We start from the raw sequence: 23,011 nt of genomic DNA on the forward strand, positions 1-23,011 counted from the left end.
GGTGTATCGTGATTGGCCGTTAAACTGTAGAGCACTCGGGATTAGGCTGATCTAACCAGGGTCCATGCCGGTTTCGTTGTATAAAGTTTTCAATTGGTCGGGTCTCTAGTATGGATCAGGAAAAATCCAGAGAAGGTCATGAACTCATTAATAAATCTGTAGAAATAGGGATGTTAACGGGGCGGGTTAATAAGCACGGATTTGGTTCACCACGAACCCGATCTGAATCGGCCTTGACCCTAATCAGACCCGACCGATTGGATAAGGATGGGATACCGAACCTGACGTTAACCCGTGGCTCATATATATACTTATACTCAACCGACGTTATTAAAACAAATGTTTCAATGCTATAATGTCCACAGGCTGGGGCGGGCTTGGTACAGATCCACATCAATCCGAACCAAATCTAAAACCTGATTAAGGACCAACCCGAAAAAGTCAAATAAATGTGGATTTATCATTTAGGTGGCATTGGGTAAATCAGAAGTCTAAAAAGCAAAAAGAAAATTCGAACAAGCGTATAAAATCTACTTTCCTACTGTTTCAAACATTTAAATGTAGTGGAGTTGTTCGGTAATTGGAATGCTATGGCATCTGAAAAAGTTGTATTTTACAAACTTACCCTTCATGTTATTATTTAAACAAAAATAATTAAAGTAAAATGGTGTTATAAAAAAATAGTACAAAAATAATAAATAATAAAAAACATGATAAATAATCAATAAATAATAAAAATGATAAAATAGTAAAATATATTTTAAATATAATAAAAATGTATAAAAATAAAATAATGATAGTGATAAAAATAAATATATAAAAAGATCATTTAATAATAATAAATAATATAAAATGTAATAAAGAGATTTGTAAATAGTAAAATAATGTAAAAAAGATAAAATAGTAAAAAATTATAAATATGATAGTAGAAATTATCATAAATAGAATAAATAATAAAAATAATATAAAATAAATAGTGTAAAAAAGATATGGGTAGTTTTGCATAATATAAAATAAATAATATTAAGATATAGGATAGTTTTTGGTTTTTCAAACATTTAGGTTGCATTTGGAAGCGATGCAAATGGAGTGTAAATCCCGATTCAGGGTAAATTTGCACTATGGTTCACTTTTGCACTATGCAACATTACATTTATGCATTGACAAATGACAAACCAATGCATATTTACATTGATAATAAGAGTAAAAGTACATCAATAAAAAAGAAGTAAATTTGCATTCAAGTGGGCTTTTAATAAAAAAAAAAAAGCATATGCTTTATTGGAATTCATGTTTGCATCCAATACAGCTAAAAGTCTATTTGTTAAGAAGGTAAATTTGTTAGTGCAAAACTAACCCAATTTTGTAATTTATATGAACCGTTTTACACTCTACAGATTTGCATTCACACTTATTTGCATCTTTTCCAAGCTCATCCTTAAAGGGACACTACTGGAATACAATTTTCATGTTCTACCTCCAAATCCGCTCAGAGGTAGCTTAGTGTTTAAATCATTCATAGCATTTTTTGATGTTCAATGGCTCCATTAAGAGGTAAAACCGAAAGACCACCAAACATTGAAAAGCAAAATTTTCAGTATTTGGTGGTCAATTTGCGTTACCAAACGCCACCTTAATTTGACCCACTAAGATGCTTAGAACTAGTCTTGAACCATCCCTAATAGGATTTTTTATTATATACCCACACTTTAAAGGTAGACCCGTTCGTGGGTCGGGTAGCCCGATGGCTCGGGCTTGACCTCGGGCCCAAAACACCAAGCTCTTTTGTGTTTCAGGCTGGACTTGGGATTTGTCAAAAAAAAACGGCCCAAAACACAATCGGGCTGAACTAATGATATGTGTTGGGCTCGGGCTTGGGCCCAAGCCCGGGCTCAAACCCAAGTTGTAGGGCCGATGGTCATGCTAAGCTTGGGCACGGTCCTTAAAAAAATCTATTAATGAAGAGTGAAATCATAGCCCATGAATAGGTTTATTTAGCGGAGTTGCATCCCTACTGCCACAACCAACCTAATTTAACGATACGATCAGTATCAAATTGGGGCTATCTCTATATTTTTGCTAATAAATAATCAATCCATGATAATCAAAGCTAATCTCAACCCAATAATCTATTATTATTATAACCAACCTTGTGGATCAACAACCATTTTAGAGCTCTCAAATCATTTAAATACAACTACAACTATTTGTAGATGATTAGTTGCTATATTCTTTCTTTGGCTTATTTGCTCTGTCTTGACATTTGAAATGTAGATTCTTTGTACTTCCTATAATTCTTTCTTTTATGTTGTTCTATTATTTCCTAGTTTTTTTTTTTTTTTTTGCCTTAGCTCCTAATGTAGGGTTTTCTCCCCCTTAAGGTGAGGTTCTTATAATTTCTTTACATTTTGTAGGATGAATCGAGTAGAAGATAATATTCAAGTGCTAGTTGCAAATATGCATAGAGATAATGAGGAAAGAAACTTTGGCATGCTTGATTTTATAACAATCTATTTCAAGATGTTATGGAGGATTAGGGTTTGTCTAATGGGTGGTAATTCCCTAAGATTACTATTCATGTTCAAGCATTTGTAAAGCTCGGTTTGGGAAGAATGCAAATGCAAATTGAGCCTAAGGTGAACACTATGTAGGGTTTAAATGAATATAAAATGAGCTTTTCCTTTGCAAGAAATCTTTTTACGTGCATATTTAGATATAAGGATGACTAATAGGTTGTGCTTAATAATTTGGGCGTTGGTATCCATAAACCAATGGGTTCTCCTTAATGAATGCTTTGTATGGCTGTCCCAATTGAATTAGAATATTAAAAAAGCCGAAGTTTCAATTCGAGACCACAACTTACCCCTCAAGCATGTTAGGTTGGATATTGGGGAGGGCTTTCATAAGGGCACATAAGCCCTCCCACAACTTATCCCTATGAAAGCCCTCCCATAAGGGCACATAATCACTCTAAACTACTATTTATGCTTCAAAAGTGATTATGTGCCCTTATTGGAGGGCTTTCATAGAGCAACTTCTAGTGTTGCAATATAGTCCCACATGGAAATCCATGAAACTATATTTGGTGAAAAACCTAAAAAGACAAAAACATGCTTACATGAACTAAGATATTGACATTTTGGTGAGGCAATTTTTGATAACTTCTCCGAGGTGGCTCAACCAACAAAACTCAATCAGCATTAAAGCCCTCCCAAGCAGGCCCTATTTATTGATAAACATTAATTTAAAGGCTGGGGCTTTTGTTAATTTTTAGGTTTGGGCAATTTATCAATATGAGAACCTACTTTACATTTTCTTGAGGGTGTTGGTAGCTTTTTCCAATCTAGAGTTATAAATCTCCCCAAACCATAGATCAAGGTTGCAATTCCTCTTAGAAGAAAAGGCCATACTCAGAGTGATTTTGTCCAATTATAGGTTGAGGAAGAATTGGAGTTAAGAGAACTCGTCTAGTTTTGTTTTTGGTTCCCAGGCCAATGGTGCTAGATAAGACGATCAAGATGATTCTAAAAAGATTGATAGTGATGAAGCCTATTCGCATAGCCCAATCCCGAGCTACCATGTGTCCTTGAACAAAATACTCAAGAAACCTGCTAATGACCCAAACCAGCCTAACTACTGAATCGACCAACCAACCTCACCCCAGCACCTCTAGCATGCCAAGATCTAAGGTTGCCAATGATTTGGGTTTGGTTCAAGATTGTACTAGTACCAAATCAATTGCTAAAACTGATAGTACCAGAACCAAACCATACCCGGTTGGTTAGATAAAATCAAAACTAGTACTAGTACCAAGCCAATGGGTAACAGGGACAATTGGATCTAACCTAATTATACTTGAATAAAAAATCCTATTAATGCTTAATACATGTATTTTGTGGTGTAGGTGGATAATAGGTATGTGACACTGGGAATGTCTACCTAAAGGATGGTAGATGGCAGTGGGGGTGTTCCCTATGAGGTTAAGAATGACAACGAGTAAAGAAGTAGGGAAGGCATTTTTGGGATAATAGAGCTTATGCAAGGTTTCCATAACGAGTATGTGATGATCTCTAAATGTCTCCTATTTATAGAAGTTCCTCTTAAGGAAAGAAGGGGAAGCTTTCCCGCTTTGGATAGGAAATCCAAAGTTCATTAGATCCAAATTGATAAGTGAGCCAGGGTTTCGCCACATGTTTATGCAGATATGTCAATATCGAAGATCTTTTTTCTCCTAGAGTATACACATGAGCATGAGTGTAAATAATCTCCTTCTAGAAGCTTGACTCTATGCAGCACTAGAGGGGTTTCTCTAAAAAATTCTTAAATGTTGATACAAAAATGATAGATCATATCGTAGGGTCATGATGCCTTGAGATGTAGAGCAAACGTATCACAATACATTGCATAATTTTTTTTAGGAAGATGAGCTGAAGGACTAAGGTGTGGTGTGTTGTTATGGTGTTTCTACATGGAGATTTGGGAAAGGCCGTGAGTGTGCCTATGGGAAACAATGCGCTAAAACATTGTTTTAGTTCTTCATTGCATCGTCATCATTTATTTTACATGTTGTCCATTTGTGTAGGCTCACTATAAGTTGGTCTTTGTAGGTAATGTGATGCCAAATTCCATGTACTTACAGGAAGGAAGAAAAACATTTTATTCAACTTGTAAAGAGACAACAACGTATAGCAATCTTGATGATGATGGGAAAAATGACCACAATAAATGTCAATTTAACAAGTTATATTGATTACAAATAGCATGCATATAAAATTTATCTTACAATCATACAACCTCCATATACCATAATGTTCTTGTAATAATAATTTCATTTTAACCTTTCTAAGAACAAAATAATAGCAATCTTGAAGCTAATGGGAAAAATTAAGCAAACCCACATACTTTAAGAATTGAAATTTTAATGAATCCTAAAACATCCATTAAACCATTCATAAAACCATTAAATGATTGACAATCCATTAAATCATTAAGAATTGAAAACTTAACAAATTCTCAAACATCCATTGGATCATTAAACCATAACCATACAATGCATTAAATTATCAAGATCATTATGTTTTTCAAGTTTTAATAAAACAACTCCATTAGTCTAATTTGAAAAAACACAACATATAAAATCTACACAAGTTCAAGACTCCACAGGAAATCCAATACTTAGACAACTCCAAGTCCACTAACCATTAAGTCCAAGACTCCAAAATAAATCCAAATGCAATCCTCCCATTTCCAATCTTTTAGTCCAATCTCCCGCTCCTAAAAGAAAAATAATCAAAACATATTTGCATTCATATGATTATAATTAAAGAATAAAGTAATTGGTTTGTGTTAACCTTTCTTACCATTTCTTGATGATCAAAACTCTTAAACTCTAGCAAGCCTTGAAATGAAAATTAGTATATCCATCAAATAAATCTAAAGTCAATCAAAAAATGTTTCTTTACTTACTAATATATAATTTCGGAAACCAATATTGTCCACATATTACGGCTTCAACAATATTAGGAAGAAGGTAATTATTTCTTGAATCAATTACTCTATCACTTGTAGAGAATGCCAACTCTGATGCAATAGTAGAAATTGATATCACCAATACATCATGTGCCATTTTAGAGAGTATAGTATACTTTAGACTATTGACTCTTCATGAATTTAATTTATTGAAAATTGGATTTCTAGGGAAGAATGGTTTATCCAAATATTGATCCAAACTTTGGTGTGGCATTTGATTATTGGGGTATTCACTCATATATCAACTATCAAAAGTTATGAACAAATATTCACTCATCAACAGACGAATCATTATTCAAACCACTTTCTCCAATCAAGGAATTGACACACCACATGAGTGAATCCATGTCATCAATTTCATATTCAAAAAAAAAAAAATCTTCCATTACATGATAAACTTTGTCAATGTAGAAGGAAGAACTAATGCAATGGCTAAGATCAAACTATACTCTTGCCCAAGGGCAGAGCCAAGTATATTGGTGGGAGTCCTTGGCCCCACAAACTTTTTGTTAAAACTAGGGGTGTAATCAAGCCGATCCGAATCGAGACATTGCACTACTCAAGCTTGAGCTTGACTAAAAAATTCCCTACTCAAAACTCAACTCGAACTTAACTCAAGTTTTGAAATCCAATTCGGACTCGAATCGATGGTAAATTCACCATACTCGAGTCTCGACTTGACTCAACTCGATTGAGATTGAGGTTACAGGCTCGAGATTGAACTCGACTCGATTGGAGTAGCTAAATCAAGTCTACCATATATAGGTATCGTTTGACAAAATAACAAGCCAATTGAATAATCATAATCATCCAACTCAGACTTTTGCTATAGAGTATTTGCTAAATATTTTTAAATGTAGTTTCATACCAAGAGCAATTAGGTTGATTCTATCTTTAAAGTGGTAGATCACTTGCCTATAGGCAATTGAAGTACCATAATTATAAACTTGCATAGGAGAATTGTTTAATAGTATACACGAGTACAAGAAATTTCAATACTACTTAAAATACTTCATTTATTTGATGAATCTATAATTCAAATAAAACAATATTCATATAAGGAGAAAATTTAAATATAAAACAACAAAAAAAATTATAATATCAAACTAAACAACAAGCATGATGGTCATCTGGATAGTAACATGTATTCTACATTTGTAAGAAGATGATGGATGGACAATTGTAGATTTTTGATGCATTCAAAATCGACATATGTCAACAAAGAAAAATCATCTTAAGAAAATCAGAAGTTTAAGTATTAACCTAGGATCTCATATTCTGTGGAACTCTGCACCCCAACATTGGGGTCTCTTACATTTTCATCTGAAATACTTATTTCATTGGTTTGAAAATCATTCTACCTGCAAGGAAAGGGAGAATAATCAAGCTAGCAGAACCTGCTACCAAGTTTAAATTCCTCAAGTTATTAGAACCTGTTATGAGATATAAGTGAGAACACTTATACAATTGTAGGTACATAATCTCTTGCACCAAATGCCCACCCACCTTTAATCTTATAAAAGAAGAGGTTATCAAATCCTTTTACCTGTATAACACCAAATATATCAATAATGTCTAAGATTCCAAGAAGCTATGGAAGTTAAATCTTGAATGGTAAAGCTGAAAACTTGCAAAGATAAAATTATTAAATATAATTTTTTTTTTGTAGTAAATTAAAAAATAGAGTATAATAACAAGTAACATCATTTTGGTGAAATCAAATATGTGTTTACCATGCATGAGATAAAAATATCAGCTTGTAATGGGAAGAATAATTTCAATTGGCTTCCTCTCCTTCTACAAAGATAAGGAAAAACAAAAATTAGTTTATGTAAGGCTAAAATAGAAAAACTAAGCACATTGTAATTAAAAATGAATGAGCTCACCTTGTTCTTTACTCCATGAATATTATGGCACCAATCTCCACCACAAAGTAAGGCTTGCACTATGTCAGGAGGCAAAGAGGCACGATAAGTATCAATGACTCTACTCCCAACACTAAGGCTATGTTTGGTTTGAAGGAAAAGGTAGGGAAAGGAAGGGAAAGACAGAGGAACCTATACAAGGTTTGTAAAGGTTTCCCTACCTTTCTCTTCCTTTCCCTACTTTTTCTTTTAAACTAAACACAACCTAAAAGTAGCTTTTGAAGCCACTGTGGTGATAGGAATAGCCAAAATTTCTCGAGCCATCATAAATAAAACATGGTACTTCAAATTCTTTATTTTCCACCAATCCAAAGCATTAAAATTTGTTGAATCTCTTTCACATATATAGCAGTCCTCTTATAGATCTAGATCAGATTTTTGTTCTTGAACGCTTTCAATTGCCCTTACAAAGTGTGCAAGTTCTAACCAACCCAAAGACGAAGATTGTACAACACTTGTAATATTAGAATTAAGCAATTGAGTTTCAACACTTTACTCATAATTGCTAGAATGATATTCAGCCACATATTCGCCATAAAGATCATACAAAACATCCCTCACTCTTAAAATATTCTCTTGAGCTTCTCTCTTAGGATACCTTCTAGGGAAACAAAACTCAATCACCCTCATTTTGCACCTCCGATATAGGATGGCAGCTATAGCCATCAACAAAGTACATTTCCCCCAATACTTGTCAAACTTCTTCTTCATCTTCCTAACCATCACTTGAATAAAATCATTTTCGTCTTGGACAACAAAAATTTGAAGTTGGACAATCACTCTCAGAAATGATATTAGTAGCATAGCTAAATACTTCTAAAACTTCACAAACTTTCTCCCAGTTTTCGATGCTTAGACAACAAAAATCATGTGGCTCTCGATCCCAAAATCTTTGAAACATCTCTTTAAACTTGGATGCAATAGATAACATCTCATATGTTTCAGGGTAATTTGGGTTATTAAATTATTTCCAATTCCTATATATACACTTATCCTCCACCATTCTCATCACATCAATTCCTATACTTTTTCATACTCTCTTGTATACGCTCTCATACTCTCTTTATTCTCCAATTCTCAAATTAATTCAAGTTTAAACAAGAAGACTTGCTCAAGTATCTTAATTTAGCAATTTAGGAGGCTTCAACTATTGAAATCAAGTTGAGATTGTGAACCGACAATCCGGGTTTTTTGGTACTAGCAACTTAGGCAAACATATTCTCAACAATCAAAAAAATGAAGGAATAGGGAAACAATCATCACAAACACAAATTGGGCATGGGTTTTTTTGGTACTTTTAAATATTCTTAAGAAAAAATAAGGCAAGAATTAGTAAAATATATTGTACATGATAAACAACCACTTTAATTAGCAATTGTTGCAAGTATTTTAAATACTTTACATAATTATAAAATTGAATATAAACTTTTTTCTATTAGTTTTGATAATGCTAGTAATAATGATTCAACAATAAATATTTTAAAATCTCAATTAAACAATGTTTAAATGGTAAATTATTTCATATTAGATGTGCATGCACATCTTAAATTTATGTGTTCAGGATGCTTTAAATATTATTTCTCATTATATTTCTAAAATTTGAAATTGTATTATATAGATTTAGAAGTTTAGGAACAAGAAAACAATGATTTAAATATTTATGTCAAAATTATGGTTTAAAATATAAAAATTTTCTATTAGATGTTCAACATAGGTGGAATTCTACTTATTCTATGTTAGAAAGTTAATTACATTTCTTACAAACAAGTTCTTACTTATTTTAATAATGCAAAATTGCCACATGATATTATACTTGAAGATGACTGGAAAGTGGCAATTTGTATAAATGATTTTTACAAAAAATTTATGATACAACGAATGAATTTTTGTGTGTTTATTACTGAACTAGTTGTATTTTAGTTAATCATTTATTTATGATTAGTGAATGTTTTGAGAAATATAATAATAATTCAAAATTTAAAAGTATTGTTGAAATAATGAAAAATAAATTTAAATAATCTTGGGAGAAAATTTCTTCTCTTTATTGCTTAGCTACAATATTAGATCCTAGGATTAGGAAATATGATTTAAATGTTTTATTTGAATCATATTATGAAAATATGAATATTGAAATTGAAAATAAAAAGGAAGAAATTAATACTTTATTATTTGAAGTGTACAATTTATATGAATCTCAAATGACAGGGCATAGGAAAACTTGGCCCATGGGATTTACACCTCTTGGCCCATTTGTACGACCCAACTCTGTGCTACCATGTGGCCTCAGACGTAATGTCTAAGGAAACTCGTTAATGACTTGAACTAGTCTAGCCACTGACCTGACCAAGCAGTCTTAGTCGAATGCCTCCAACGAGCCAAAGGTCTTGATAAGGATGACCTTTAGGAAGTGCAAACTGGGCCTAGTAGTCTACTAATAGGATCATGACTCTTTGACGAGCACAATCCTTTCATTATAAAAGACCCTTCTTGGATAAGGTATTCATATTATAGCCCTTGTTTTGCTTCTACCTTGTCCCTTTCTTTTATCACCAACCTAGATTCACTTACTGAGTTCTCCCCTGTAGACATACCTTGGATTTCTTCGACTTTTCCTTGTGGGAAAATTTTAGATTAGTACCCTGTGCTTTGGGCCTACTGTCATTTTGGTTCCCGAACTTTAAAATGTGCCAATCCAATACTCAAACTTTCAAAACATGCGAATATCGTACCTATCATTAACCAGTTGTCAAGTGGCATATAAAAGGATACAAATGCCCTTCAAGTGCTCTTTATTAAATAGTTCTTCGCATTGGCTCTAATATGTGGAAGATGACATTGGAAAAGAAAATATCATCGGAAAAAATGTCTGAAAAATTGTTGCAATAGCATCACTGGCTCCAATCTCTACATTCCCAAGTCCCTGTAGATGTACTTTCAAAAGACTCTTAGTTTGCTTACCAATTTTACAAACTTGATAATCATACAAATCAACAACATTGACTTAAGTTCCAACTTGGAGTAAGAGTTCATCAACATGGAATTGCATCTCTTACAACACTCTAATGCAGTGTCATCTATCCAATGTGATTGGTTGCATTTACATCCCCTCCACGTTGGAAAATAAATAAAACCATTGATTTAACACCAACTTTCCTTCACCTTTTCTTCAATGGAAAATCCAATCAAATATAGTAAAAGGACAATTTAAAGTTCATGTTAGATGCAAAATAATACTTAATCCCGTTTCTAACATGCTGAAATCAATTGGAAACTGAAAGAATGGTTGGGTTGCTTACCTTCCATTGTTGAACTCAAGCTGAACTATTAATGGGATTGATGAACTCTGAGAAGGCAGAATCTCATCGGAGCTCTTCAACTCTCTCCACTACTAAATGCAAAGAGGGATGGATCCTCTCCTTCATGCTTCTAATGATATGTAAGAGCTGGGGACCCCTTGTGCTTATATAGTGGTTCAGAGTCACTCCATCACCAACTTTGGATCTCTGAAACTATGGGCTCTCCAGTCAAAAAACCAAGTCCCATATAAACCAATGGATTTAGGGGATGTTTGGAATCGCATATGTTTTTCAAAAAAAAAAAAGGTGCCACGTCGGATCCACATAGGCATTTCAACATTTGCCCATGTATCTCATTGTTTGGTTCAGCCGATTATTAAAAAAATCGGGCATGCCTCGAAAATTAGGACCCCACCAATGCATGAAATTGGCATTTCATGCATCGGTGAACCGTTTCCCCCAATGGTTGACTGATGTGTATCCTATGTGGTGCTTACCTGTCAGCACATACATGAAAAACGATGATGAAAATCACCTTACCAAACAGCATAGTGTTGCTCACTGCCTACGTGGTAGAAGCATTTTTTTTTGTGAAAAACGGGTCTTGGAAGCATTTTTCTTGAAAATCGGTTCCAAAAAGAGCCCACGCTTCCAAACACCATGTTAATCTAGTGTGTAATTTTTCGAAATAAAAATTAAAATTATAGTGAGACCATTGTTCCACCACCAAAATTCTCTCACTTGGTTTACTATATTTTTATTTTGAAAATCACTTTAGAAAGACTATTGAATTAACAACTTTTAAATGACTATTGAGTGTGCACTCTATTTTGAAAAACAAACCACTACTTTATGATATATGTTTATCACTGTCGATGGAGTTCTAGAATGCACCAACATAGAATCATGAGCCATTACACCATTTCATTGATACAAGACTATTCATAGATATAATGGCAATACACCCAACTCCAGAGTCCAGGTTTCACTGCATAGCCACAATTTAATGAATAACCATGCCATGCATAGGTAAAAAAATGTGTCTCAGACTAGGACACAACCGATTATAATTTCCATACACACGTGCACCAATATGGAAAATAAATGTATATAAATGAGGATAAAAAACATGTGATCACAATTACAAGTGTTAGTATTAAGCCAAATACAACCTCCCATAATCATGATAATCAAAATCAATGATTAAAGTATTGGTATCAGGTATCATATCGGATAACTCAGATACGGATACAAATACAAATACAAATATGCTTTGGAAACACATGGATATGCTAGGGAAATACATACAAGTTCCACAAACATATTAATAACACTAAATTTAAGACTAAAATAGTCATAAATAGTATTTAAATACATAAAAATGTATATTTTAATGGTAAAGATATATTACAATTAATATACCAAGATGCATAGATATCATATAATTTTATTTATAATGCATCAATCAAGAGTTCAAGACACTAAACATATGTGCCTATTATATTTTAATTATTATTATTTTTTATTTTACTATTTTAATTTTTTAACATTAATAAAAAATCAAATAAATGTTAAATTCTCAAATGGAAATCAAAATATCAATTAATAATTTATAAAAATATAATCTTAACTTAAAGTATATCAAATTTGTTAAAATTTTTGATATATCATATACAAATTCATAATTTTTAATTACTAAAATAATTCTTCTATTATTAATATTTTTATTTGTATAAAGTTATATGAAATAAAAAAACATTTTTTTTAAATAAATGTAGATTTTTTGATTTGATAGATTCTATTTAATATTATATTTTTCAATATTTTGTAAGCAATATTTTTATTTATTGTAAATAATAAATGTGTTGTTATTACTTGTTAATGTAAATTAAATATTAATTACTAATTTTGAATATTATTGCTTTGAATACTTAGAGTTAAATATAAACATGTGTTCTTTTAAATTGCATGTAGATACAAACATTATAAAATGTGTTTTATATTGTTAATTACCACAAGATAAAGTGTGGTTTGGTGGTTTAAAATCACGGCAACGGATTTATGCACTTTATGTGATGTGAGTTTGTGTCGATATTTAAATCTTTGATTAAAACTCTAAAAATGTCCCATGCGTGCAACATGGCTTGGAATAGAAAATGACCAATGGCCTAGAAATAGAATTAACCACTTTCAATCTTGAGATGAAATTTTGCAACCACAACGCAGGATTTGTAGCTTCAAAACACACTATAAATTCTGCTTTCATTGTTGATGAAGCTATAAGTGTTTGCTTAACACTTCTTCATGATATGGCTCCACCGACCTTCATAAAGATATAACTAAGGCTTAAAATATTGAAACGATACACCCGATACAGGGTAGATCGTATCGGAATCGATAGAGGAAGATACGAGATGCGCCACAACTGGCACTATATCGTATCAGTTAAGCGTATCGGTCCGATACGGACTTGTATCGGCACATATCGCAAAGTAACGACTAGTATGCATTGATATAGAGGCGCATCAAACTTGCATATCACACAGAAAAGTGCTTTACTAGAAAAAGGGTTTTAATGTGATTCAATCCCTAAATCTCAAGTTGCGTAACATCCAAGAGTGCAAGGATCTTAACCATCAAGTCACCGTCCATTTTGTTATAATAAATGAAATAAATTATCTTTTATTAAAATTAATTCTTACATTTAATCTAAATAAATAGTATATTCAATAACTCCAAGTACAAATTAACAAGAATAATATTCAAAATTATTATTTTATAAACCAAAAAAATAAATAATTTATCAAATCCACACACACACACACACACACACATATATATATATATATATAAATGATTTTTAGTTTCAATAAATTTATACAAATAAAAATATTATTAATAGAATAATTATTTTAATACTTAGAATTGTTAATATAGACTTGATAAATTATAATCATTATTTTATAAAATATTCAAACATAATGGTTGCATATTATTTATTCCTTGGATTTTAATAAAAATTAAAATTGATGCATTATCAATAAAATTGTATAATATCAATGCATCCCGTTATATCAATGGTAATATATTTCTTTAGATATACCATTAAAATAAATTCCTATGTATTTATACATTATTTAATTTACAGTTATTTTGACATTAAACTTGAAGTTATTAATATAATTATTGAATTTATTTGCATTTCCTTAGAATACCCAAGCATTTTCATATTTTTCGTCTGTATCCATGCATTTCCCAAGCATATTTGTGTTCGTATCCGTATCCAAATTGTCCGATACGACCCGATAACGATACTTTAATCCTTGGATATAACTTAAAGTGGATTTTTTACTATCTTGACAATTGGCAAAGTCATAATTTGAATATCTCACCACTTCAAGTCTATCTGACCTTCTGTATGTGAGCATGTAATCTTTAGTCACTTGCAAATATCTCATAACTTTCTTTGCTACCTGTCAATGATCCATCCCTAAATTGCTCTGGTATCTGCCTAGAATGCCAACAACAAATGTAGTATCTAGTTGTGTACAAACCTGAGCATACATTAAACTCCTTATTGCTGATGCATAGGGAACATTTTTCATTTGATTCCGCTCTAGGTCATTTCTCGGGCACCATAGTTTACTAAATTTATCACCCTTAACAATAAGCACCTTTCCACCTTTATAGTTTTGCATGCCGAACCTTTTTAGAACTCTATCAATGTAGGCTCTTTAGAACAAGCTAAGATACCCATGAGACTGATCTCAAAGAATCTCAATGCCGATAACAAATGATTCTTCACCAAGATCCTTCATCTCAAAATTTTGAGATAGAAACTGCTTGGTCTCATGTAACAAGCCAATGCTACTATTAGCAAGCAAAATATCATCGACATACAAAACTAAAGGGATGAACTTACTCCCACTGACTTTTAAGTATATACATCATCAACTGTAATTTCTTTAAACCCATATGAGGTAATTACTGCATCAAATTTCAAGTACCATTGTTTGGATGCTTGTTTTAACCCATAAATGGATTTGTAAAGCTTGCAAACCAAATGTTCATTTCCCTCAATCTAAAAACCTTCTAGTTGAACCATATGAACGTCCTTAGACAAGTCACCATTTAAGAAACAGTCTTCACATCCATTTGATGTAACCCTAAATCAAAATGAGCTAGTAAGGCCATTATTATTCTTAATGAACCTTTATTTGAAACATGAGAGAATGTCTCTCTATAATCAATGCCTTCTTTCTGAGTAAGGCCCTTAACAAAAGGTCTAGCTTTGTATCTCTCAACTTTACCTTTGGAGTCACGTTTTAGTTTTAAACACCCATTTGAAGCCAATGGGTTTGGCCCCTTGCGGTAAGTCAACTAGAATCTAGAGTTGGTTCCTATGAATTGAGCTCAACTCATCCTTCATGGCGTCTAACCATAAAAGAGCATGACTTGCTATCCTTGGCTTGAGAAAATGTTAAGGGATCATCTTTTGTACCAAAATCATAGTTGCTCTCTTGTAGATATACTACATAGTCATTCGGGATAGCAAGTCTTCTCTCTCTTTGTGACCTACGTAATGGAACAACCATTGGTTTAATAGGGACTTTTTCTATGTGAGGTGTTTGTGTTTCCAGCATTTGATGATTTTCATCATCATCTTGCATGGCTATTGTTGGAATGATCAAATCATTTGGAGGAACTGATAGAGGTTTTGTAATTCGATTATCCTCAAATGCCATGTGCCGTGATCCAACACTCCCACTAGTGTCACTGTCCTCAATGAATTTAGCATTTAGAATTTCTACAATTTTGGTATTGTTAGTTGGGTAGTAAAACCTATAACTTTTGACCGTTCCAGATAGCCAATGAAATAATAACTCACTGTTTTAGGATCAAGCTTTCTTTCTTGTGGGTTATATATTCTAGGTTCTGTAGCACATCCCCCAACACGGATGTGACCCAAACTGGGCTTTCTGCCCATCCATAGCTCAAAAGGGGTCTTGGACACTGCCTTAGTAGAAACTTTATTTAGGATATATGCCGCAGTTTTAATGCTTCTTCCCACAGGATTAATTCCAGTAAGGTGGAATTACTTATCATGCTCCTTACCATATCTTTTAAGGTGTGCTTTCTCCGTTCATCTACACCATTTTGTTTAGGGGTTGCTGGCATTGTGTATTGTGCAATTATTTTGCAATCTTGTAGAAATCTAGCAAATGGCCTTGGATTACATCCAATTTCATCATATCTACTATAGTATTCACCACCACAGTTAGACCAGACTATTTTTAATTTTGTTATTAAGTTGATGTTCAAATTTTGTCTTGTATAATTTAAATGCTTCTAGCGCTTCTGATTTTTCTTTTATTAAGTACACATAACCATAATGGGAAAAATCATCTATGAAGGTAATAAAATACCTTTGCCCACCCCAAGGAGTAGGGAACAAGCCACAAATATCCATATGGATTATTTCTAAGAGATCATTACTTCTAGTAGCACCCCTTTTCCTAGATTTGGTTAACTTTCCTTTCGTGCAATCAATGCAAACACCAAAATAGAAAAATCTAATGTATTTAGGACCCCTTCTTTGACCAATCTCTCTAGTCTTTCTCTAGAGATATGGCCTAGTCATCTACACCATAATATAGAAGATTTATTATTCTCAAAACTATGTTTGGTCCCAATATTCAAGGAAAGAAGAGACTAAGCAAAAGAAGAGTCAAGATCAAGTAAATAAAGACCAACTAAAGAGCCAGTTCCACCAAGCTAAGAATACGAAATATTAGTCATAGTTTGATTACAAAAGTGGAATTCAAAACCTAATTGGTCTAGTTTTGAGACAAATATTGTTATGTTTGTGCCTTGAATTATTTGTGGCGACCCGCTTCATGAATCTGCTCCGAATTAATTTGAGAAAACCCGATGGCAAAATTTCATAGTGGTTTGTGGTGGATGCATAACCCGACCCATATTCATCTTATCGGTCTGGACCGAATATGAAGAGTCATGTATTTTGGGGGTTTTCCCTCTTATATACAAAGGTTTGAGTCTTGTGAGAGAGGAGTGAGACATTGGGTGTATTTGGGTCTTAGGGTTTTTACCATGAGAGTACAACTCTGTATTTGTTCTCCATTACCTACTACATAGTAGATTTCTATTCCTCCTTCGCCTGTGAACGTAGGCTATAAGCCAAACCACGTAAATCTGTGTTCTCTATGCTTGTTTTCTCTTTATCTCTGTTTTGTTTTCGCTTGAATGCCATTTCGAATCTGTTTTCTTGGGGTTTTTCTGCAACAGATATATATAGGATTCCTTGTCATCGAGAAAACAAAAAGATATATTCTAAACTAAGAATAAAACCACTTTTGAGAGTCAAACGATCAAGACCAATGGCTTCAACTTTAGATTCTATCCCATTTCGCATGGAGATGATTCTTTGTTGGTTATTGGCCTTCCATTGGTTTAGAAATTCCTGCATGGAATTACAAATGTGAATTGTGGCTCCTGTGCCAACCCACCAAGTATTTGATGGGGCAACGGCTAAATGAGACTTAAAACACACTTGAGATAGGGTGCTACCTTTCTTTGTCAGCCATTCTTTGTAACCAAAACAGTCTTCCTTTACGTGGCCTCTTTTGTGACACTAGAAACATGCCACTCTCTTTTTCCCGTTTGGCTTACATGCTTGACCATTGCTAGATTCTATAGTCCTTTTCATCTTTTCCCCAAATCTCTTGAACTTGTTATTTCCTTTTGTTAATCCTTGAATTCCCAGGTGTGCACCCTCGGGTCTATTTTGTCAGATTCTTTCTTCTTGTGCACACTTATTGATCAATTCTGTCATCTTCCATTTCTCTTTCTGAGCGTTATAAGTTGTCTTAAAGACATCAAATTGTCCAAACCCTTTAGTTGGCTTTCTATGTCTGAAATTTTCAGGATGTGTTCTCTTATACCACTATGTCCATCATACTTCATGGTCTCTAGTTGGGTTATGAGTGTGATGGCCAATGATTAGGTGGATGTTGTTAAATGCTCTCCAATTGCTTGAAGATAATCCTTGGCTAATGGTTTATTTGGGATATCACCTCTAATCCTTGGCTAAGCCTATTAGACTTTTCCCATCCTTCATATGCTTTCTTTTCCTCTTGGAGGGGCATCAATCCTAAAGGTCAAATCTAAATTACCAATTCCTAGATTAAATAGGGTGTCATCTTTTCAATCCGAGAAATTAGACCCAGTTAGGGTTTTCACACTTCCAGATAATGCACCCAAAGTTTCCATTAAGCAAAATAATCATTCACATACATGCTATAGAATAAGCTAGAATAATAGTTCAATTGATGGGGATGTCAATTAAGCTAAGTTTTCTAGAATTAATGAATGTGCCTCGAGACCATCAATTCTGAATGGAATCAATTGGCCATTTGACAACCTTTCCTTTGGGCCGAGACCATCACATGCCAGTCTCCCACTAGTTAACTGTAAACCACCTAATTTCAAAATATTTTCACCTTTGGGCAGAAGATACCTCTCAATTAGATTGCTTACATTAACCATCTCAATCCATTAAGTTGATTGGATGATCCCAATGACCCACCTTTGGGCTCAATCAAATGCCAAACTACAGTCCCTTATTTGTAATGAATGCCTTTTGTACTCAAAACCATAAAAGCCTTCATGAGTGTGACTAGACAAAGAATCCAGCTCAAATGGCTTCACTACATGGGACTGTTTAAGTTGATTCAATTCCTCGCATGAATCAAAAGCATATATGCATGATCCTCTCTAGTAATAACAACAATGAGGCAAATGATAATATGTCATGCAACAACACATCAAATCATAAAATAATATGGCATAAGCATCTATTAGTTAAATATAAAACATTATCATGCAAATTTATGTCAAATCAATGGGAAAATATTGCTAACTTATGGTCTAATAGATGAACCTGTGCCCAAAACAGATCAGAAATTTATCAAATTTTGTCAGGATGTGACCCATACCATTACTGAACCATGGGAAAAAAAAAAAAAAAAAACTGGAGTCAGATTGAGTTCCAAAAACCACTGAACCGACCTGTTAAAGTTTCTGATTTGTTGAACTAGGGCCGAACCACAAGGTTCTGATGTGAACCAGGGTGTGGGACCCACATGAATAGATTCAGAGTGGTTTAAAACCCCGCTATACGAAATTTCATTATAAGCTAAGCTCTCTAGGGCCTTGAACCGACCTGTTCAATACTTTTGGTCTGGTCTATCTCGATTTGGACCGGTTTGAACAGTGTCGGTTAAATCCGACTTGCCAAGTTGACTGGGAGTAACTCGCCGGGTAACTCGTCGGGTTGACCCGCTCAACTCGGTTCGGGCGAACCGGGTCTGACGCAGACAGGCCTGGAGCGTCATCTTCTCAGGCGACATCTGACCTGGTTCTGAGGAAGGGGAGGCTAGTATCCCTATTATTGCAACTCCGGCCACCGACAACCGCCCAGAATTGATCGCCGATGGTCGGAAGTTCTGTCTGTAACATATCACCACCAGTTATGGCCTCGTCGACCTGCGGTGAAAGTCTGTTTTTGTTTTGAAAAACATCTCTCACCGACTTTATAAATTGGTTTCTTTGCATAAAAATTGCCCCAAAATGATCGAAAAGCTTACACATACTTAAATCTAAGTTCAAGCATGTATTGAGTTCCGAAAAAAAAAACTCTTAAATAGCACAACTGAATGCAGAATAATTGACTTAATCCCGTTTCTAACTTGCTGAAATCAACTGGGAACTGAAAGAATGTGGTTGGGTTAGTTACCTTCCATTGTTGAATTCAAACTGAACTATGAATGGGGTTGAATGAACTCTGAAAAGGCAGTCTCACTGGATCTCTTCAGTCCTTTGTGCTTCTAATGATATGTAAGAGCTGGGACCCCTTGTGCTTATATAAACTCTGAAACCATGAACTCTCTAGTTAGCAAACCAAATCCCATATAAATCAATGAATTTAATCTAGTAAAATTTAAAATTATAATGAGACCATTGTTCCATCGCCAACAGTTCATCCATTTGATTATAAATAAACCTCGTCTCATCCATGCTCTCTAGACTTCATCAAATGCACCAGAACCAATAAGCAAATCCTTATTGAAATTGTTTGTCACAAATAGTATGTCAATAAAAGGGAATTTTAAACCGATATCTAAGTTTGGAAAAGGGGAGGCATTTTTACTACTACTCCCTCCGTTCATATCCATGTATGAACTCCCTTCATAAAGATACAAGGGTGGCCATGTTGTGGAATCACTGAATGTCTTTTCCCTCTTGCATTTGAAGATGAAGATGAAAATGAAGATGACAACTACCAGAATGCCAATAGCAACAATGCATCCAGCAACTAGACCCACCACAACGACGACATGGTTGTTCTTCCCAAACCCCTGCAAGCAAGATGTATCCCTATTATTTGTAATGTCCATGATCTCCACTCCGTTTAGAAAAGGGTTTCAAGCAGATAAGGACAATTTTTTGTCCTTAATATCATTAAAAATAATATTTTTATATAATAACTAAAATAGGGTATTTTTTTAGAAAATATCAAGAAAGGGCATTGTTGCTCGTCTTCCCCTTCTACCTCTGTATTCATGCTAGGGGTGTTCACGGGTCGGGTTGGGTCGGTTTATTGGGGTTTTCCCAACCGACCCGATCTGGTCGGGTTACTTGAGGTGGAAACCGAAACTGACACTGATAGGCCAAACCGACCTGGTCGGTTTGAGTTGGGTTGAGTCGGTTTGGGTCGGTTTCGGTTTTGCTCCTATACAAAAGGACACCTAATTGAATTCTAATTGTAATTGTCTAATGGGTTGCCTATTTGGTGTAAAAGATTATAGAAAGTTAGAAACTAGGATAGATTGCCTATTCTAATTGTAATTGCCTAATGGGCCTTCTAGTTCTAGTAGAAGACTAGTTATAGTTAAATAGGAAACTACTCAAACTAGGAACTACCTACTAGTTCGAGTCGGGTTGGTCGGTTTGGTCGGGTTGGGCATTCTTATGAACAGCCCTAATTCATGTGAATGGATCATAAGATTCCGACCAAGTTATAACCATAAATGCTCTTTATGTCCTAGAAACAAACTGGCGGCTGCATTTGAGTCTTTGGCTTATTTGGCGATCTCCAGCAAGGTGTATAAGGGATTCACTATTGTGTTGGTGGCACCGCGATAAGACGTGCCAAGGAAGGCGAAGACAAACTCGGGCAAGTTGGAAAGTAGAAGCATGATCACTTGACCTATAAATGAATTCCTTTTGCTTTGTTGAAGGAGCAGCTGGAGCCATTATAGTTACAGAAATAAGTTTCACAGAGAGAGAGTTCTGGTTTGAGGTTGGCTAGGATCCCGAGGTTATTGATGTCACCTTGACTAAAGAAGCAAGAAGACATTCCACTATACCACCTATGATTTTACCTAACATGATTTCTCTTGAGGACTCCGGTCATAGTTGTTGCGGCGACCTTAACCTACCACGAATACAAATACAGGCAGAAGAGGAAGACGAGCAGTAATGCCCTTTCTTGATATTTTTCCAAAAAAACTACCTATTTTAAATATTATATTATTTTTTATTGATATTAAGGGCAAAAAGTTACCCTTTATGCTAAAAACCCTTTAGAATAACAGTTTTGATAGAAATTAGGAAATGATGAAAATGGACCCTATACTGACCTTAATAGTTCTCGAATCACCAAAGTCCACCGTGAAGTCCGTGTAATTAGGAATCAACAATGCTACAGTGGTTTTAGAGAAGAGAAAGAGAAAGAAAAAGAGAAAGAGAAAGAACACGGACACGGATAAATCTTTTCACCTGCTGGGAATCTGAACATGTAGAGTTGTTCAATTAATAAATGCTCTTTCTGGCATTGGACTTCAAACCAATAAGACAAATTTCCCTTATCATTTTCGAACAGGTTACACTTACAGTATTCGTATCGATTTATAGAAGTCCATGATCTTGGACTTCTACGTACAGAAATACAACTAAAAATAAATCGGAAGTTGATTGAAGTTATTTGCTCTTGAGGAAGCCCCTACAAATCTTCTCCCATGTTCTCCTATCTGGTTCATCGGCTGTTTCCAGTCTTAATTTCGTTTGTTCGGCAAACTCTTTCTGGTAGTAAGTTGGCCCTAAATTAGTAGATGACTTGGAAGAAAGCTTTCTTGACGAGTTAATTAACAAAACTATAAATAAACATGTAAGCAGTTATACCTCTATAGAATTATTGTTGATGAGACGATCAATGAGATTGTACAGAATGTCATTGGTGTATTCTGGGTGGCCTTGAATGCCTAAAATGTGGTTTCCAAGGCTGAAAGCTTCTACTCCTGTCTTCTCCGAGGAGGCAATTACCTCCGCTCCGGCAGGGACCTCCCAAACCTGCTCCATTGTTTCTTATATTTCTTAGCAAAACAACAAGAGAGAGAGAGAGAGAGAGAGAGAGAGAGAGAGAGAGAGAGAGAGAGGAGCCATATATATACCTCATCTTGATGACACTCAATGACAGAAAGACAAGGTGGGATGTCCTTCAGATCAGCAAAAAGAACAGAAGAGGGCAGATCCCCAACATTAATCTTCACTTTCCTCACCCCAATGTCCCAACCAGTATGAGCTCTCCCTACCATTCCACCCAAAGCTCGGCACAATACCTGAAGAATAAATGGATAAAATAATTAAATATATCTTAATCTCCCAAAACAAAACAAATTATATCACATACTTGGTGCCCAAAACAGATTCCAAGCAACTTCTTCTGCATGGCTTCCAGAGTCTGAATCAGGAAACAGAGCCTCAAGACCCAAGGGTCATTTCCATGAGCATCAAAAGGGCTCCCAGTAATCACAAATCCATGGTACTGGTGAAGCTCCTCCATGTCAGGAAACTCTCCATCCACAACTCTAAACGAGTCCCACTCATCTCCTTCTTCCCCAAACGCATTAACAAAAACATTGAAGTACCCTCCATATACTTTCTTCACATAATCGGAGTCTCTCAGTGCTAACAGCACAGCATATCTCTTCCCCTTTTCAATCTTCATCTCAGAGAGAGAGAGATTAGGGGAAATAGGGTAAAAAAGAAAGCTTGGTTGTGTCTTCTTGGGGAGGAGGTGGCATTTATAAGCCTGTATGTCAAGGTCGACCTGATTAAATCATTTTTGTCTATTGTTCCCTACAGCGCACTTCATTTTTCATCACGTGGATATCATTATAT

The 23,011-nt window shown here is 34.5% G+C and overlaps 1 protein-coding gene across 10 annotated transcripts; it reads right to left on the bottom strand.

Annotated features, from left to right (window-relative positions):
- Nucleotides 1–5,008: 5,008 nt before the first annotated feature.
- On the bottom strand, nt 5,009–22,897 carry LOC104605403 (gamma-glutamyl peptidase 3-like). 10 transcript variants are annotated; one of them, XR_016079781.1, is made up of 11 exons: nt 22,521–22,897; nt 22,282–22,449; nt 22,013–22,180; nt 21,725–21,913; nt 21,472–21,621; nt 19,788–20,187; nt 19,566–19,700; nt 7,416–10,963; nt 7,263–7,326; nt 7,036–7,075; nt 5,009–6,890 (listed from the first exon to the last, which is right to left on the bottom strand). XR_016079781.1 is itself a non-coding variant. In XM_010270149.3 (4 exons), exons 1-4 carry the CDS (start codon nt 22,836–22,838, stop codon nt 21,812–21,814), a joined length of 756 nt encoding a protein of 251 aa, XP_010268451.1. In that variant the 5' UTR covers nt 22,839–22,897; the 3' UTR covers nt 21,682–21,811. The 10 variants fall into 10 exon arrangements, 1 of the variants encoding a protein (XP_010268451.1); XR_016079785.1 differs by having other exon boundaries at nt 7,416–7,474; nt 10,751–10,963; nt 19,566–20,187; XR_016079782.1 differs by having other exon boundaries at nt 7,416–10,374; nt 10,751–10,963; nt 19,566–20,187.
- Nucleotides 22,898–23,011: the final 114 nt, after the last annotated feature.

This window comes from Nelumbo nucifera, chromosome 8 (genome assembly GCF_055504915.1).
Source record: "Nelumbo nucifera cultivar China Antique chromosome 8, China Antique-T2T, whole genome shotgun sequence".
NCBI lineage: Eukaryota > Viridiplantae > Streptophyta > Magnoliopsida > Proteales > Nelumbonaceae > Nelumbo > Nelumbo nucifera.

What these genes read in the sequence shown, in the direction of transcription:
- LOC104605403 (XM_010270149.3), bottom strand. Translation starts at nt 22,838, where the DNA reads ATGAAGATTGAAAAGGGGAAGAGATATGCTGTGCTGTTAGCACTGAGA. An exon ending in TTGAGTGTCATCAAGATGAG is followed by an intron (nt 22,181 to 22,281) that starts GTATATATATGG and finishes ACAATGGAGCAG; the next exon opens with GTTTGGGAGGTCCCTGCCGG. An exon ending in TCAACAATAATTCTATAGAG is followed by an intron (nt 21,914 to 22,012) that starts GTATAACTGCTT and finishes ACTTACTACCAG; the next exon opens with AAAGAGTTTGCCGAACAAAC.